Source organism: Haliotis rubra, unplaced genomic scaffold (assembly GCF_003918875.1).
Source record: "Haliotis rubra isolate DU_JTF1 unplaced genomic scaffold, ASM391887v1 Scf691, whole genome shotgun sequence".
Lineage (NCBI taxonomy): Eukaryota > Metazoa > Mollusca > Gastropoda > Lepetellida > Haliotidae > Haliotis > Haliotis rubra.
The window spans coordinates 389,405-408,905 of NW_025767403.1; the positions used below are offsets into that span (position 1 = coordinate 389,405).

Consider the following 19,501-nt stretch of genomic DNA (forward strand, 5'->3'; position numbering starts at 1 on the left):
ATGTTTGGGGGTGCATTTTATAGGGCTGACCCTTGTGAACAGTACCTGCAGCATGAGTTGCATGAAAAACATGGAGAACACCGTACCATCTCCGAGATCAGGTTGCGTTTTTGGCACCATTTCCTGGGTTCCATTCTGAGTTTGGGAAGGAATGTCTTTGCTCAGGTAAAGTTGGAGATTTTGTCAAAAATATACCATCAAAACATTAAATAAGTTTACAGTTATCCGTTTCTGCAAAGGAAAATTCCAAACTGACGTTTCTTTTGCTGCTTAGGATATGTTACAAGGTTGTCAAGGCCACATATGTGTTACTAGGTTGTCAAGGCCATTGAGATGTCGGGATATTAAGGCCACGGTGGCAATATAATCCAGGAGCTTTAGCTATAAAGACAATGATGGCAGTAGTCACCTCTCAGAAACAGTAATCTGGACCGCCTCAGTGGTTTAGTGGTTAGAGCGTCCGCCCCGGAGAGCGGAAGGTCGCGGGTTAGATCCCCGACCGCGTCATACCAAAAGACGTTAAAATATGGTACTTGTTGGTCCCTGCCTGGCGCTCGGCATTAATGGGTACAACAAGGACTGGTAGGCTCGGAGTCAGTATAATGTGTTGAGTGGGGTATTCATGCTTCACTGCGGCATGGTATCTCAGTGAGCTAGCACTATGAAACCAGCTTCAGTCTGGGCTAGTACAAGCAGCCGCACATACACATACACACGCATGCACATCATCATATGAAGCGAAATATTCTCAAGCACGGCGTTAAACCCAATTTCACCTCACCTCACCTCTCAGACACAGTAATCTGACATGTAACTATAGGCCTAGGCAGGGTGTATGATCACACACAATGCTGGTCTTCTGGTAACTTCAGATGTAATCTGGGTGATAAACAATAGCTAGCCTTATAAACACAATAATAAGTTGCAAGAACATTCTATGATATTCTGTGGGTGGAAGCCTGTAGTGCAAGTCTAAATATGACACACCACTGCCTCCTACTGAATCCACGTATAGTGTATAACAGTAGAAACACTGTTGCACAAGGTATAACACTGCCTCATTACATCATTATCAGATGGGGTGGTGGGGTAGTCTGATGGTTAAAGCTTTGCCTTGTCACGCCGAAGACCCGGGTTCGAATCCCCACATGGGTACAATGTGTGAAGCCCATTTCTGGTGTCCCCCGCCGTGATGTTGCTGGAATATTGCTAAAAGCGGCGTAAAACCATACTCAGTCAGTCAGTCATTATCAGATTGTTTTATAGTGGAAAATAGTTGCCAGGGCTGTGGTAAAGCAGTTCCAAATCCAATATTTTGTACCTGACTCTTGAGACTAACAGCAGGTAACCAGGTAGGGTCATGGAAGAGAGTTTGGTCCCCCGGGGTAGTAAATCTGGCCTGGTCCCAGCCCTAATGTCTGTGATAGTGATGATCACTTTGACAAAACATAAACAACTGTTGGCTTGTTTCCAGTCTCTAACGTCACTGCCCCGATCGCCCAGCCGAGCTCTAGAATCCTCACGACCACCAACCTTGTCGCCATCCTCGTCCCTATTGGTGTCATTGTCCTCATCCTGGCTACGCTGCTGACAGTATACATCGTTCGGCATCGACGACTACAACGCAGCTTCCTCGCCTTCGCAAACAGCCATTATGACCCACGCTCAGGAACTACAACCTTCACGGCAGCAGATGATCTTGGTAACCATCAGAAATCTATTTTCAGTTTAAATTTGCTTGTCATAAAAGCCTCAGGCCAGTATGCTTTGGATAATTTTGTCATGTTACTCCAATCACTTGCCCAGCAGTGACTGGGTACGCGGTAGGATGACTTGGTAACGTGACTTTCACGCCAGCAGATATTCTCGGTAACAGTCAGCAATCTAGTTTCAATTCTGATTTGCTAGTTGTAAAAGCCTCAGGTTCTTGTGCCTTGGTTCATTTTGTCATCTCTCTCCAATCCCTTGTGGGGCGGTGGGGTAGCCTAATGGTTAAAGCGTTGGCTCATCAGGCCGAAGACCCGGGTTCGAATCCCCACATGGGCACAATGTGTGAAGCCCATTTCTGGTGTCCCCTGCCGTGATGTTGCTGGAATATTGCTAAAAGCGGCGTAAAACCAAACTCAGTCAGTCAGTCAGTCCAATCCCTTGCCCAGCTCATTCACTCTTTTTTCTCATTTTCAGGTGATGATGAAGACACTCCTATGATCCAGGGATTCTCGGACGATGTTCCACTCGTCATTGCGTAACATCTCCATGATCCATGCAGCCATATGCAGGCCGGGCTGATTCATGACATCACCATGTTGAATTCCTGTTTTATTTATGTGAAAAATAACTCTGATTGACCTGAATGTGGCATCAGTTATGTCTAAAAGCAAACGCCTCACACCTTATTAATCAGATATCCATTTCTTTGTTTTTCACATGATTAACCAGAGGTGAAAGTTGAGTTTGTTAAATAATCTCAACACTAACAAGATCATCGTGAAAAGACTTTTCTGTGTAGCTGTTTGAGATATATTTGAGTAAGAAAAGTCCAGACTGGAGATATATGTTATGAGTGCTGTCCTAATGTAACAAGTCACATATGCAAAGTTCATTTCAACAATTCATTTTTTTTCAGGGGTTAATCTAACATGAATGTGTAATTTTAACAAATGAATTTCAGGTTTAGTTTGAAACTAATGATTTGTCAACCAAGAAATGACAGCCAGACTTTTTTTTTATGCCTGCTATGTATATTTAAAGATATAACCTACTGTAAGTTGTAGGTAAATTCTCTTGTGACTGTTCCAAACAATGTCAAAATGTTGATCTACATACCATTGTTGCATTACCCATGTATATAACTTAATGCCTCGATAGCAGATAGTGTGACTCTGTTTCCTAAATTACTGACTTGTTTAACTTTTGTTTACCTTTGTTGTAACCTTCTCTTATTGTACAGATATTTTTTGCAGAATGTTTTTGCAAAGTCATCCCTCGATAATAATCTGATTTGGAATACACAAAATAGAAGAAAATAGGTTTTATGATGAGATATGAAAGAGTTACCTCTCTTTCACAATGACCTTCTCAATCACATTTATAGCTGAAATTAGCTGTCAGTATTAGTAGTAAGAAAAGGAACTTTTTGTTTATTAAACTTTGTTCAAATTACCAGTCCATTGATCAGTAGAACATGGAATTTAGAAAAATGGTGCGTAAATTATTGTCTTAGCTAGTGGTTATTTGTTTGTTTGTTTTTCTTTATTTTGTGTGTAAAGTATGAAAATGTCGGAGGAGGAGGACATACCTATCCATATCAGTTGTGTACAGTGCACCATGTTTTCATTACTTGTTTCACGATCTACTTATTGTCTTTCAGTCTTTCTGGTGCTGTCTAGAAATGTTTTGCAATTGCCTTGTTTACAGTAGATTGATGTGGCACTTGGACAAGTTGTGAAGCCCATTTCTGGTGTCCCTGCCATGATGTTGCTGGAATATTGCTAAAAGCGGTGTAAAACCAAACTCAGTCAGTCAGTCAGTCCAATCCCTTGCCCAGCTCATTCACTCTTTTTTCTCATTTTCAGGTGATGATGAAGACACTCCTATGATCCAGGGATTCTCGGACGATGTTCCACTCGTCATTGCGTAACATCTCCATGATCCATGCAGCCATATGCAGGCCGGGCTGATTCATGACATCACCATGTTGAATTCCTGTTTTATTTATGTGAAAAATAACTCTGATTGACCTGAATGTGGCATCAGTTATGTCTAAAAGCAAACGCCTCACACCTTATTAATCAGATATCCATTTCTTTGTTTTTCACATGATTAACCAGAGGTGAAAGTTGAGTTTGTTAAATAATCTCAACACTAACAAGATCATCGTGAAAAGACTTTTCTGTGTAGCTGTTTGAGATATATTTGAGTAAGAAAAGTCCAGACTGGAGATATATGTTATGAGTGCTGTCCTAATGTAACAAGTCACATATGCAAAGTTCATTTCAACAATTCATTTTTTTTCAGGGGTTAATCTAACATGAATGTGTAATTTTAACAAATGAATTTCAGGTTTAGTTTGAAACTAATGATTTGTCAACCAAGAAATGACAGCCAGACTTTTTTTTTATGCCTGCTATGTATATTTAAAGATATAACCTACTGTAAGTTGTAGGTAAATTCTCTTGTGACTGTTCCAAACAATGTCAAAATGTTGATCTACATACCATTGTTGCATTACCCATGTATATAACTTAATGCCTCGATAACAGATAGTGTGACTCTGTTTCCTAAATTACTGACTTGTTTAAGTTTTGTTTACCTTTGTTGTAACCTTCTCTTATTGTACAGATATTTTTTGCAGAATGTTTTTGCAAAGTCATCCCTCGATAATAATCTGATTTGGAATACACAAAATAGAAGAAAATAGGTTTTATGATGAGATATGAAAGAGTTACCTCTCTTTCACAATGACCTTCACATTTATAGCTGAAATTAGCTGTCAGTATTAGTAGTAAGAAGAGGAACTTTTTTGTTTATTAAACTTTGTTCAAATTACCAGTCCATTGATCAGTAGAACATGGAATTTAGAAAAATGGTGCGTAAATTATTGTCTTAGCTAGTGGTTATTTGTTTGTTTGTTTTTCTTTATTTTTGTGTGTAAAGTATGAAAATGTCGTCGGAGGAGGACATACCTATCCATATCAGTTGTGTACAGTGCACCATGTTTTCATTACTTGTTTACGATCTACTTATTGTCTTTCAGTCTTTCTGGTGCTGTCTAGAAATGTTTTGCAATTGCCTTGTTTACAGTAGATTGATGTGGCACTTGGACAAGTTGACAAATATCACGAGTTGGTGTGACCAAAAAGCCATGTTTTGTTGAAAATACTGTCAGGATTTAGTGCTCAAATTATTTCCCCTTGAACTGAGGATTTCTACGTTTCGGCTTGAAGCCCATGTCTGGTGTCCCCCACCATGATATTGCTGGAATATTGCTAAAAGCGGTGTAAAACCCAACTCACTCACTAAGTTTCAACTTATATCATAATTGTTGATACACTGTGTATAATTTTGATTAATTTTGCCTCTTGACAGTGGTAGTTGATTATAGATTAGATCCTTATAATGAATGTTGATTTTTTTGTAAATGTGTTAAAATTCAGTCACTGCTGATAAAATCAGAAGTAGTTTTGAAAGCTTGTGCTGAGGAAGGACAGATCTGATCAAGATGGGAATCGTTTAAATTTGTTTCATTATTTTCATTCATTCGGTAATGTGTTTTTGCATTTTTAAAACTTTCTGAATTTCTTTTTCACATAGTTATTAGGAAGTGTGGATCTTTATTTTTGTTTGGAATCTTTTTTTATTGTTATTATTACATTTTCCCTGTCGATTTATCAGTGCTTTTTGTTTCTTGAAATAACCAGTTTTAACCTTTATACCAGCAGTTATGGTGACCTCGAACAAAATAGTCCGATTTTCCATCAAATACCAGCATGAGTTGATAAAAATATGCATTTTGTATGTTTATTTGTGTGAGTTTATTAATACTATGATTTTTTTCTTAATATCCACAGAACAAAGATTTTTTGTGCTTGCGGTATAACTTCAGACATCTTTATGCCACAATTATGTTGCTTCCTTTCTTGAATCGACTTTTGTTCAGACAAATAGCCTCTAACACAATTATTGATGGTAGGAGTCTAACATTGATAGCAACACGGTTCGCCATTTATGTATTATATATATCATAGTGCTAAAAAACTTGTCATATTTATGAAACAGAGTTGGCCATTTGTATTTTATATATGTATTTTAGGGACTATCTCAAACTTTTCATTGATCTTTTTTCAGTTCATATGAAAAAATATTTAAGAAAAGTGTATTTGATCTGAATCAGTTCTTTGCAAGAAATAGAATTTGCAGAATTTAGGAAGAACGTGGAATTGTAGTACTCATCGTATTGAGGAATATTTTGTATGGAGAGTTTGATATGTCCCATAAACAGAATCTCGACCTGTGATTATGTATTTTAGATGTGTTTTGTGTCTAATATAGGTTTATAACTATGTGTCTTGTTGAAGGTTGGTAATCTCTGTGTGTCTAATGTCTACTTGGAATGTCCAGTCTGACAAATAACCACTTGTCCATCATGTTCATTGATGCCAATGACCTTGAAACCGGTATGTTGCCAAGTTGAAGGTCATATTGCTTGTGTGTTTGTGTTTATACTCAGACAGCTTGAGAACAAACTCAATATGAAGGTGCAAAATGTTTCAAAAACATTCTTTTTTTAAATTATCAATTTTTATGTCCAAACCCATGATACAAGAAAGATACATAATGGTGTAGAGAGCACCAAGGAGTGTAATCTTATTGAATATAAATAGAGAAGCCATATCTTTCCAAATTGATGGATGGTATACTTTTTGCCAATACTGGAATTGGGTTAGACTGATATATTTGGATCAATATTATATGTTGTTGCCACAGATACAGAAACTGTTTTACCAACATATTAATCGTAAAATGTCATGTTACCATGGTAACAATACTCAGAAACATTGGAATATGACAACTTAGTGACATTGGTGTTATGTTTCAAAGTGTAATTGTCTGGAAATATTTGATAGAAATCATGTGTTGTATCAGCTCCCCAGTATTGGTAATGGCTCCAGAGAGTCGTTTTGGCTGAGCCGCTTGGCTCCTTGAAATAGCCGAGTTGTGAACACTGTTAGTTATTGCTGTTTGCTGTTGCTGGGTGAGACTGGGTGAACACACCTCACCTCGGATTTGAGAACTGTTCTTTATGCTCTGTGAAACAGGGGGAATTCATGTGATCAGTATACTGACCACTTTAAGTAACGCATCATTGTCCTCATTCATAGGGGGTGGTGGGGTAGCCTAATGGTTAAAGCGCTTGGCTCACGGGCGAATCATTGTCCCCCTCATTCATGATAGTTGAGATAAGGGTTAAGAAAATATAAAAATAATATTCATTTCCATTTCTTCTTGACTAGGGAATATATCTTTTAAAGATGTTTATATTTCCTTATTGTGAAAATTCACACTCTTAAAGAATGTAGAAAAATTTGGAGAAAATCAAGGTTACCGTTTTTACAAATTGTCCTTGAAGTCAGTGATGCGTTATTTTTTGCTGTCAGCGTGTGGCAAGGTGTGCATTAGTTGTTGAATGTGTAGAGGAGGTGGGCTTGTTCACAAGTGTGGGCTTATTCAAAGACGGCTACTACCTAGTGGTGGTGTGCTTGTTGGATTGAGTGATTGTCGGAATCAACACGGAGATGGGAGAGTCCTCTGTACAGAGAGAGGGGGAACTGATGATGAAAAGAAGAGTTCAATGGAAAAGGTGGGGAGGGTTGGAGTTTGTGAAATGGGAGAGTCTATTTTTCATTAGAAGGAAACTATAAAGGAATTGACAGGGGAGTCGAGTGTAGATGAAGCGAGTTTGCTGATGGAGATAGATGGATGGGTCCATTATACAATAGAAGGGGAACGTGATGGTTGAGTCCATTGTGCAAAAGAAGGGAGCTTGTGATGGAAATGAGATGGAAGAGTCCATTATGCAGAAGGGGAATGTGATGGGTGAGTCCATTACCCAAAAGAAGGAACAAGCTTGTGGTCGACAGAATGAACGCCCCTTGTATTTTTGATGATAGAAAAGCTGGTGGTTGTTGCCGTGCTCCAGACGGGTGGCATCAGATAATGACACATATTTTTTGAGGACATGGGATGGGTTGTTGATACAATACTTGTCGACGTACAAGAGGATCTGTGGTACTGGACATGGTGGTGGGGACGTGTGCAAGTGTTGGTTGTACGCCATTGATGAATCTGCCATACTTACTCTAAATTATTCCTCCTCAAATACTGCTCAACTTCTGATCGGAATACAGGCTCCCGATCCACTAAGCGTTTGTAGAGCTATGACATTCGTCAGTTGATGATTAGCTATAAAGTTACGACAGGTCGTAACGTTACGAACGCTTTGTGGATCGAGATATCGGATATCTGTCAAAAGTAACCATCTCCTATGTAGGGCAGTGGTTAAAGTGTTAATACATTGTGTGAAGCTCATTTTTGGAGTATTTTGAAACAGAATACCTGATAATTCTGATCAAACGTAGTGAATGATAAATTGTTTGCTGTCATTTACAAGCAAGGAGAGTTCACATGTATAATTTAGAGTAACTATGTACTGTTTGGAAAGGATTGTGAAAGTATTTGTAGATACTATTGAAATATTATACCCTATATATATGTGTATACATATGTGTAAATATGGAAGACGGAACCTTTATGTAGACGTGAATATATTCAGGAAATATAGATTTCACTTTTTATTCTCAGCACAAACTTATCTGTTGATGTTGTCTCCTTGAAAGGCCATTGAAAACAAACCGTCCCGAATAAGTTTGATTTTCAAATTTATCATTTTGTATAAGCAATTTCAAAGATTTCTCTGTAATTTAAATAGTTTGTATATTTTGAATTTGGCTCTCCACTTTTGATGTTGTTGATGTTTTGAGATATAGAAACATTATCATTGTGTTCAATGTATGAAGCACTCAGGACAGGGAAGTTTTCAAAGGGTTGGCTTTAGAATTCCGGTTCGACAGGTGCTTGCTTTGCTTTTGAAGACTTCAATATGATGGAAATCAGTAATGGAGTCAGAACTGCATATGTTTGTATTTACAACTGGAAACATGTTACGAAGCACTCGATGTTTGTAAAGACGATCGTGAACTATGCTTTGGTGGGTATTGCAGATAAGCATTCCATTTGTGGGCGTTCTTTGACATGTTACAATAGTGTGTAATACATTGATATATCCCTTCCTCTATCACTCATGGACACTTACAGGCTCTTTGTAGTCGAGTGGCGGCGGGTACCGAATTGGTTAAAACGTTCCCTTGTCACGCCGAAGACTCGGATTTGATTCGATTCGGTATAATGTGTTGAGCCAAATTCTGGTGTCCCCTGCCCTGATATTGCTGGAATATTTTTAATGGCGGCGTAAAACACTACTCACTCGCTTACTCGAACAAAGCAAGGTTGGGTTTATAGCAGCTGTGTGTGTTCATGTGTTCATGGGGGGCGGTAGGGTAGCCTAGTGGGCAAAGCGTTGGCTCGTCACGCCGAAGACCCGGGGTTCAATTCCCCACTTGGGTACAATGTGTGAAGCCCATTTCTGGTGTCCCCTGCCGTGATGTTGCTGGAATATTGCTAAAAGCGGCGTAAAACCAAACTCAGTCAGTCAGTCAGTCATGTGTGATGGAGGAACAGTCCATACGAACCTCAGAAGTATTCACGATGAAATACAGTCTGTGTCCTGCCTGCATCAAGGACACGAGATTTGTCTTAAGAAATGTAATATGTTAATTGCATCCGAGTGCTTGATATGTTGAATACGGTACAACGTTTATGATGTATGTATATAAGACCTTCAGTTGTATATGAGGTGGTCCAATGGTGTTGTCAGAGTTTGGCCTTTTTTAGCTGTAAATAAACTGGACAATTTGGAACTTTGTAGCAGGTGGTACAATTGGTTGAATTATTCATGGGTTTTTGAAAACAGTATCGTTTGATAATTATTGAATTATTTGTAAGATCAGTGGATCTGTTAAATGTCTCTCTTATTGAAAATATGACAGTCGTCATGCCGAGACAGCAGGTAGAGACAAGACGATTGTCTTTGCTAGATTTTCAGATCTGTGGTATGTTTTGGATCTGTGATAAGTCTTCATGTCACATGGTGATAGTCATACAGTTTTGTGTAGATACAGGCGTTCCAATCTATTAATTAAACAATATTTAAAGAAGTAAATGATGAAATATGAGAAGAGGAGTTGAAAAGGATTGGGTTGAAGGAGCTGGATGTGAAGGGTGAGTTATGCAGAGGTTGAAGTGTGAGACATTTAAAGAGTGAAGGGGTGAGCTGTAAAGGATAAGGTGGAAGCAGTGATACGTAAAGGGAGAGTTATGCTGAGTTTCAAGGCTGAGACATGTAAGGGGGATCTGTAAAAGAGAAACAGGTGAGCTGTGAAGGGGTGAGCTGTAAAGGGTGAAGGGGTGAGCTGTAAAGGGTGAAGGGGTGAGCTGTAAAGGGTGAAGCGGTGAGGTGTAAAGGATAAGGGTGAGGTGTAAAGGATGTATAGTGAAATCTATTGGTTGAAACACTGAAAAAGTAAAGAAACAGGGACCGAGACACAAAAGCAAGAAAACAACTGATTGGTGGACTTCCTTTTGAACTCCATTTTAGCAGAAATTAATCTGTCAAGACAAGGGGATTATACTTTCCTACCACTAATTAGACAAACTGTCACAGATTTGATTTGTACCATAGATCTGAGGTCTGCAAATTTAGGAGACCACAGTGATACGAAGACAAGCTGAAAGGATTGTCAATCAGATGTACAGATTTCATCTGCAGTCGTCCAGTAAACTGTCATATTATCGTCGGGTCTGTGAAAGAATTTTGAAATTTGCCAAAAATGTTTGAGGATGTTACAAGTTTGAAAGTTTTCTTTTTGAACAAATTGGTGAACAATACGTTGGAGAACTTCCTGTCTGTTATGTAAATATTGTTGTAACCTATTACTACTGGGAGTATCACGATAATATATATATATATATGTGTGATATGGGTTAACAAATATTGTAATGAGATCTTCTTGATGGTCTCTGTTAGCTTGTTTGCATCTGATGTTGAAAGACAGGATTATTAAAATGTTCATTTGCTTTGTATTGTTTACGTATATTTGGAGAAGAATACCAACTTTTTTCAGATTGCCGGTAGTATTGAGCTTGTTGGATGTTTTCCGGGCAATATTAGTTTGAGCTGATTCATAAATCAGTTTTATGTCTTAATTCTAAAAATTATTAATTAGCTTTGCTTACAAGAGATTAACAACTTGGTTATTCATTCTTTAAATTTGAAGTGATTAATTTTATTATTCTTGTGTTTATTAATAAATTTGATATGTATTGCCGTTTGCTTTATGTGGTGTAGATGAGTTCTCTTCCAACTACTGCAGTGAAACCTTGTTAAACTGGACCTTGTTAAACAGGACCTTGTTAATCAGGACCTTGATAATCTGAAAACCTTATCATTCAGGGCGATTACTGCTTTTGCACTTCCATGCACACACAGTGACATTACTCTAAAAAATCAGTGAAAAATCTTTGAAATTTAAAAGATTTGAGTTTTTTTCTTTGTTGTCCTGATTAACAGGTGTTCACTGTACATGTGGGGACCATATCATGACTTCAGAAACTTATTTATGGGAAACCTTGATAGGCTTTTTCAAAAGGAGGCAGTGTATTTTAATGCAAGTCCCTAAATTTCAAGATAAAATGGAAAAGGCTGTGGCTAAGCCAACACTGATGCAAAGTTCTAATAGAAATTTTCAACAGATGTTGAACATGGGTATTTTTTTGTCGACAAAAGTACCTTCTGTACAGGCAATACTAACATAGTGTCATCTATATACGTAGTTTTTTGGGAAGTGCTGGTAATTTTTGTGTTATGCTCAGTTGTGTTTTTGTGCTCACTACGACCATTAATTCATTCCAACATTCCAGTCCTGTGATGTACGAGGCTTTGGTAGTGTGTGTAGTCAGTAGACTTGAGGCAAGGCAGTGCCGGGAGTGGAGAGTTAATTAATACAGATATGTTGCAGAAATGATTATTTCTACAATTATCGTTACTGTGATGTGAATCTGGGATATAGGATCTTAATCTCCCTGAAATTTGGTTTCAATCTCCAGAGGCGGTGGTTAAAGCGTTCGCTCGTCACGCGGATTCCCAACATGGGTACAATGTGTGAAGCCCATTTCTGGTATCCCCCGCCATGATATTGCTGGAATATTACTAAAAGTGGCATAAAAGTTCACTCACTCAAATCTCCATATTTATGACTAATGTTAAGACCTTGTAATAGGAATCTGATTTCTCCGTCACAGGACCAATATAGGGAAAGAGGATTTACATTAATAGTGTAAAAATAAATCCCAAAATCCCAGGTTCATTCAGTTTTTCCCAAGATCAGTTGATTTGGAATCCGATATGAATTAAGAAGACTCCCACCCACTCACTGCCTTGTCTTGTGTCTGTTTCCATGTTGAGTATACTGGAAATTCTGTGCCCAACAAAGGCAGCTTTTGGTCTGCGATTTGCTTTTTGTGCAATTTGTGTGCGTGTGTGCTTGTATATCGTTGGTGGTAGCTTAAGTTTGAACTGAAGAAAATCAAACATTCTCAACCTGGGCCTGTTCCACAAAACGATCTTAACGATAACTCTACATCGACCAGAGTTGTGGTATCCGTAACAGCAGGATTGCTTTGTGGAACGAAAATATTTATTCTAATCTGACTTGCAACGATGAATTTTGTACTCTAATTAGCATGTACCAGAATAGCCACTGTTGAACAGTATAGAAGTCATTTGGTTAATATACTGAAATTTCCTTAAACAAATGTGTTCCAGTACCAACATGTCATTGATGTTATAGTTTGATGCTCATTATGTCAATCACTGGTTCTGTGGTCCAGACTTAATTATACATAGCTGGAATATTGCTGAGTGTGGCGTTAAACAACAAACACTGGAAAAAGTCCAAAAGTGACAATCCTAGTCCCATTAGACGAAATGCACAAGTAGTATGGTTGCTTCTAAAATGGCAACCAATTCTTTTTCTAATGTTTGGGACTCAGGTCTCACACCAGGGTAGTCTGAGAGGCCAATGTTTGTATAGTTGATGTGACGCACAACGCTGTTTGTACTGTTTGCTTCTTGTGTAGACATTTGCCTTGCTTCAGTTTTCACTGTTATGATGTACATATCGGACATATATTTTAAGAGCAATCACCACTGTGAGAATAAAAATCTATCATTTTTTACATGGCAGTGTTTGTTGTGAGGTGAAGAGTTATTTCTTCGATACACAGATGTTCGGTGGATAAAGGACGACTCGGCAGGTTGGTGATCACCACAGATCTTCAGGTTATCTACCTCCTTGAATGGCTACCATAAAGATGCAGGTTTGAAATTGTCTTCAGCAACACATGCTTATCATAAGAGGCAGCTGGGTTCTGATCCACAAAGCGTTTGTAGCATTACGACATTCGTAGGTGAGGTGAGGTGGAACTTGGTTTATCATCGTGCTTGAGTGTGTATGTGTATGTGCGGCTGCTTGTACTAGCCCAGACTGAAGCTGGTATTACAGTGCTAGCCCACTGAGATACCATGCCACAGTGAAGCATGAATACGCCACTCAGACACATTATACTGACTCCGAGCCGACCAGTTCTTGTTGTACCCATTAATGCCGAGCGCCAGGCAGGGACCAACAAGTACCATATTTTAACGTCTTTTGGTATGACGCGGTCGGGGATCTAACCCGCGACCTTCCCCTCTCCGGGCGGACGATCTAACCACTACACCACGGAGGCGGTTACAACATTTGTAAGTCTATGGTAAACAATCACTGGATTGTCTGGTCTGGTTACAGATCGCTGCTATATAGATGGAATATTGCTGAGTGCAGCATTAAACATCTAACAAAACTTGTCACACTGACGATATCGTGACTAAATTACTCTGTAAGGGAGTGACACTTACACAGACCAAACCATAAGACAGACATGTGGACATGACATTTGAATCGCATCTCAGAGCACAACTGTTTGATAAAAGTAAAAATTTATGTAAGCAAGGTTGTGCAATTTGACCTTTGTGTAAAGAGACTGAATGAGTTCTTCCATGTGGGAGTCTGAAGAAATGAAATGACCGTCAAGTTTTATTGTCTCTTCTCTCGTACTTGAACAAAAATCAACAAAATATTTTTTATTTTTTTTATTTTGATTGATTATAGCTAAAATATTATTTATAATTAAATATGAAAATCATGTTAATTTCTACAATTTCTTCATAATGTACAAAAATGATTTCAACAACCAACATCTGTTTGAATCCTGTAACCATGGTAACTATCACAAACCATGGAAGTAACCTTATCACCAGTTTGTGTAGAAGATGTCAAAATACATTTTCCTAAAGTGTTCTAGATGTCTGGGATTTGCTGTGAGCTGACACACCATGACATTAGCTACTTTTAGCTCAGAAATGGAGTTGACAAATCTGGAAACATGACCGGGGCAAATCTGGGACTGAATCAACAACACACAAGGGACATAACTCAGTAATACCTTTCCAGTTCCAACACAGCTTTAAACAGTATTTCATTTAAAGGGGAAGTGTACACACAAAAATCACATTTATTCTAATGTGAAACAAAGTGAATTATTTTAATTATTTAATATCAATGTTTGAAAATACAGTCATTTTTATTACAATGAAAGTATAACCCTGAAAATAAGTGCTGAAATGGTATGCCATCATGGGTACCATCAGATTATGACGTAATTGGTGCCACTTGATTTTAGACTGGTCTCCTGTCTAGTCCCAAATAAAAAAATAATAATACTGAAATTAATCACGTGAATTTTTTTGGTGAAAATACGAAAGAAGCATAAGAACTGAAAATGTAAGCAGCAGGACAGATTGATCTCGTGTATTTCCCTCAATGAAAATACCAAATATGTATAACAATGTTGACGTACGCACGACATCACTATCGAGAAGCGACTTACTCAAAATGGCGTGTTCACTGACACGAATACGTCGGATTTTTTTAAGGACACTTTCGTTGTTTCAAGCAACGTACATGCATAAATGTGACATGTAAGTAGTCCGAAACATTCTGATGATCTGCTGGTTGTTATTTTCCTTTTTTTTCATTGTGACCAAGGGAAATAGTCAGAAATGAGGAAAACTACCATCGTCGGTGTGCGTGAGTTTGTGTCAGTCATGGCATCAGGCTTTCCAAAACTATAATATGTTGTGATGAATCTAGGAAATCATTGGAATACTCCTATTTTATTTAACTATCGCTTGCTACGATACCTTTCCCATGCTTGGTCTAAAACTAATGAGCAAGCAATGAGTGGATATAGAAAAGCGTTTATCATGCTTTTTTTACAAGGGTTTGGAGCACAAATGTTCATGTATTATAAGTAATTTTCCAAGCTGGATTTCCTTAATTATCATTTTCAAAAAATACAGATATGCTTGTCTACACTTAGTTTAGAAATAAGAACCATCAATATTGATTGGCTAATTCTGACTGAGTTAATTCTGACATTTCAAGCAATTTATAACAGGGATACATCTGGTAAATTTCATTTTATATATAATCAATTACAGATATTACAACATAAATGAAAATTCAGAAAATATAACACTTCAAGTCACATTGTTATCGCTAACAAAACTATCTCTTTGAGACGAACTTCATTTATCCAGACATATCTATCATTAATCAAAGAACATGTTCCTTCTGACTTTATTGTTCCTTCCTTCACAACCATGGAAACATGAAGTCATACTACCTCTTGGGCACAGAGTTACCATGGAAACATGAGCTCATACTACCTCTTGGTCACAAAGTTACCATGGAAACATGAGCTCATACTACCTCTTGGTCACAGAGTTACAATGGTAACATGAGCTCATACTACCTCTTGGTCACAGAATTACCATGGAAACATGAGCTCATACTACCTCTTGGTCACAGAGTTACCATGGAAACATGAGCTCATACTACCTCTGGGTCACAGAGTTACCATGGAAACATGAGCTCATACTACCTCTTGGTCACATAGTTACCATGGAAACATGAGCTCATACTACCTCTGGGTCACAGAGTTACCATGGAAACATGAGCTCATACTACCTCTGGGTCACAGAGTTACCATGGAAACATGAGCTCATACTACCTCTTGGTCACATAGTTACCATGGAAACATGAGCTCATACTACCTCTGGGTCACAGAGTTACCATGGAAACATGAGCTCATACTACCTCTGGGTCACAGAGTTACCATGGAAACATGAGCTCATACTACCTCTGGGTCACAGAGTTACCATGGAAACATGAGCTCATACTACTTCTTGGTCAGAGTTACCATGGTAACATGAGCTCATACTACTTCTTGGTCAGAGTTACCAGGGAGTCAGACATACTGGAGATTGAGGTCCGAGGGAAATATTGGCAAATTACTGTATAAACACAAGCACACTAGCATCTCTACATTACGATAACTAGTCATACCTTGCTACTGTCAGTACATGTTCTTAAATAACCATCCTTTTAACACAAGTTTATAACAATGAATCATTAAGCAAACATGATTTTAATAGCGAAGAAGTTCAAAAAGAAATTCAAAATTTACTTGGTATTTTTTTGTAACAAAAATATATGAAAATCAATGTTTCTGAATATTAATGAACTTTGTCATTCAGATAATTTATAAACATTTCCCAGATGGGGTCAAGTATTTACAATAATCGAGTCCTTCAAAATCTGGATATTCACTGCCTATTGAGTTTGAAAGAAATATTACTGTCAAAGTTAGCAACCCTTTGTTCTTAACTGTTAACATGCTAAAATCAAACCAATAAAGAAATGTAACTATGGTAACAAGAATGGAATGTGTTCAGACCTCAAAGGAAATAATGTGGAAATACAAATCACAAAAAAAAATCTTCATATTGCATAAGATGAAAACGTAAATATTAACACGATATTTTCATGATAACATCAAACAGCATGGTAAAAATATAAAGGACATACAAAAATGATTATATACAATGTGATATATGTAATATAGATGTCTAAATATTTGGTACACAGGCAAAATAACATTCCGAAACAGAATGAGTGAATCAATGAATTAATGAATCAATCAGACAATTCTCCAGACACACACAACAACTATATACAATTCATTTCCAAGGATTTATATCAAATATACAATTCATTTTTTACATTGCTGAGCGAAGAATTCAACCAATTTCAAGAAATGCTGCACTCCGTAATATTCCGTATATGGTAGGGATCGCCTGCGAGGGATGCTGACATGGATTACAGTCACAGAACCAGACCGCCTGATCCTTTAGGTGCCTCAGGGCAGCGTTGGTTCCTAGGAACCATCTAATCCACAATTCACTTGATATTTATGGAAAGGGAGAAACACAACATCTCGAAATCCAGAACAATTATGAGAAGTCTTGAAACTGTTCAGCCCTTCACTGACTAACCACATCAGAAAATTACAACTTGTAGAAACTGAAGAAAAGCACTTGTATATGTTTCAGAGTTGTCAACAAATTTGGTAAGTAATTTACTGGGCAATTTTCAGCACTATTGTTCCTTAACTGTTACAGGATGCCTTTCTATCTCCAACATGTTCACTGTCACCACTATCCAATAGAGAGACACCTCGTTAATCTGGACACTCTTTGTCCAGAAATGTTGACTACATTTAGAGAGATGGACAGTGACATTACTACTTGTCACTGAGTTGTTAATCTGGAAATTTGCTTATGTGGACATTTTTTCTAAGTGCACCACAACCAGATTCCCTGTGAATCATATCTGTGAAACTATTAGACATACAACTAGTCACAGGTCTAGCAACACAACAGTTGATGATTGTGATGAATCAAGGTTTTTCAAGTTGTAGCAACATTTATTTAGGAAGCTTATTGTAATTTTAAAAAAACACCAAAAACTTATGCAGTCAAGAAGTTGAGCAGAAAAAATCTAAAAACACTTTTCTCACATAACAACTGCATTTTAGATGCAGAGATATTTGCTGTAATTTCTGAGTACAAAAACTTGAAAATTACAAAAATAATTTACCATAACTAAACCCCTAAAACCATTTCAACAGCCAAGGAGGAATGAAGTGAGCATGTTGAAGACAGAAATATGCCCATGCCTAAGGTCTCCTAATACACTTGCTAGTCTCACAACACTGGCATGTCATCACTCTTATTTACTTATATATGTATTTACAGTTAGGTGGAAAATAAAATGGAAAAAAAATAAATTTAAATTCTAAATTTGTAAGCAACATAAGATATCAACTTGTGTGATTATTTAATATGAAGAAGCACACTTGTATATGAATAGCACGATTATTGACAAATGATATTTGAGGATTTTAGATTTTTCAACAATTTACAACCTTAACCTTGATCTGATGACCTGCTAATCCGGACCATTGGATCTCTGGAACAACAATCCATGTTGAGGGATCACCAATCTGGACCAACGGCCCACAAACTGGGACACTTGGATGAAACTCCAGACTGAGGGAATGCGGATCAAGGCCACTTGATCACTATTCACAATGTACGAATCGGGACAATGGGACCCCCAGAGATTATATACAACATAAAAATAATGCCTCGAACTTATATATCTTATTGTTATGAAAATAAATATATAGCCAAGGAAACCATTTGGGAGCCACCCATTTTACCTGACTTTAAACTCTAACATATTAATTTTCAGGTATCCTTTTATAATTCAAATTAATTTAGTCATTCTTAGACCGTCCTCCTGGATCAAGTTGATAAGATTCCAAACATGTTGGGCAAGGCAACTCAACTCTCAGCTTTGCTGTTTAAAAACAAATGTAATGTATCCACCAGTTCAAAGCCTAAAATTGCTCATTCTAGCCGACTCTAATATTAGCTGACATTGTGACACTGAACACAACTACAAATATTGCTTTTACGATAGGTCTGAAAAGCTTTAAGCACAAACTGTGCCGTATCTATAAAACCTCTGACACATCATATCTTTAATTACAGTAAAAGAAACAACCATAGTATTATTTCTTGCAGATTCTTAAATGTCTTCTAGAACTGCTGCCCTTCCAATGTTGCATAACTTATCGGTTGCACCGCAAGAAGCCAAATTTCTACATTTAAAGTACAAAAATAGTTTCATATGTTTGCTGTGGATCAGCCGGGAAACTGGGACGGATTTTGTTTCACTAAGATCACTTATGTGTTTACAGCCTCATGTCAATCCAATTTACAAAAAGGAAATTTACACACAAAAACCCAATATCTTCAATATGACAGCATTTGCAGACCAGTTACAAGTGAAAATGACTCTAGGCTAAGAGAACACTGTCTCACATTCACTCACAATCATGAACCTATTCCTTGCAATCATGAATCTATAATGAAGGAGCTGTTTCGTGGGTGTTGGTCTGACATCACTTGGAACCGTTCTAGTTACAGTTCTAGCAAGTCAGCTCACCATGGAGGAACACTTGACGAGATATAGGTCCGAGCCATTCACCACTTCGGTAAAACCCCCTGGAATGGTGCTGACACACATAGAACCATAATCGGGGTCAACTAGATCTGTACCCATTGTAGGTTCCTGGCATATGCAAGGGAGACAACTGTGCACTGCAAATTGTGCTGCCTTTCAGCAACTGTCCATCCATGTTGATGTCCCCCATACTTCTGTGTGTATTGGAAGAGTTGGCTGCCCTTTGACCTATATATTCCACCACTTATTATTCACAAGTTTTAACATGGTGTTTATCGAATGGACAGACT

General features: G+C 37.8%; 1 protein-coding gene and 2 long non-coding RNA genes across 3 annotated transcripts in view; all 3 read left to right on the forward strand.

Moving 5' to 3' along the window:
* LOC124258402 (sortilin-related receptor-like) overlaps window positions 1–2,249 on the forward strand; it is an 80,717-nt gene extending 78,468 nt beyond the window's left edge. Inside the window, exons 40-42 of the mRNA XM_046692498.1 lie at window positions 1,245–1,290; window positions 1,475–1,702; window positions 2,185–2,249. Of these exons, the coding sequence (XP_046548454.1) occupies window positions 1,245–1,290; window positions 1,475–1,702; window positions 2,185–2,249 (339 nt within the window). The remainder of the gene's footprint in view (window positions 1–1,244; window positions 1,291–1,474; window positions 1,703–2,184) is intronic.
* A 6,651-nt stretch (window positions 2,250–8,900) lies between these two features.
* On the forward strand, window positions 8,901–12,912 carry LOC124258399. The gene is made up of 2 exons (XR_006893589.1): window positions 8,901–9,089; window positions 9,277–12,912. It is a non-coding gene; the product is annotated as an uncharacterized LOC124258399 (long non-coding RNA).
* Window positions 12,913–14,514: 1,602 nt separating this feature from the next.
* On the forward strand, window positions 14,515–16,649 carry LOC124258401. The gene is made up of 2 exons (XR_006893590.1): window positions 14,515–15,452; window positions 15,539–16,649. It is a non-coding gene; the product is annotated as an uncharacterized LOC124258401 (long non-coding RNA).
* Window positions 16,650–19,501: the final 2,852 nt, after the last annotated feature.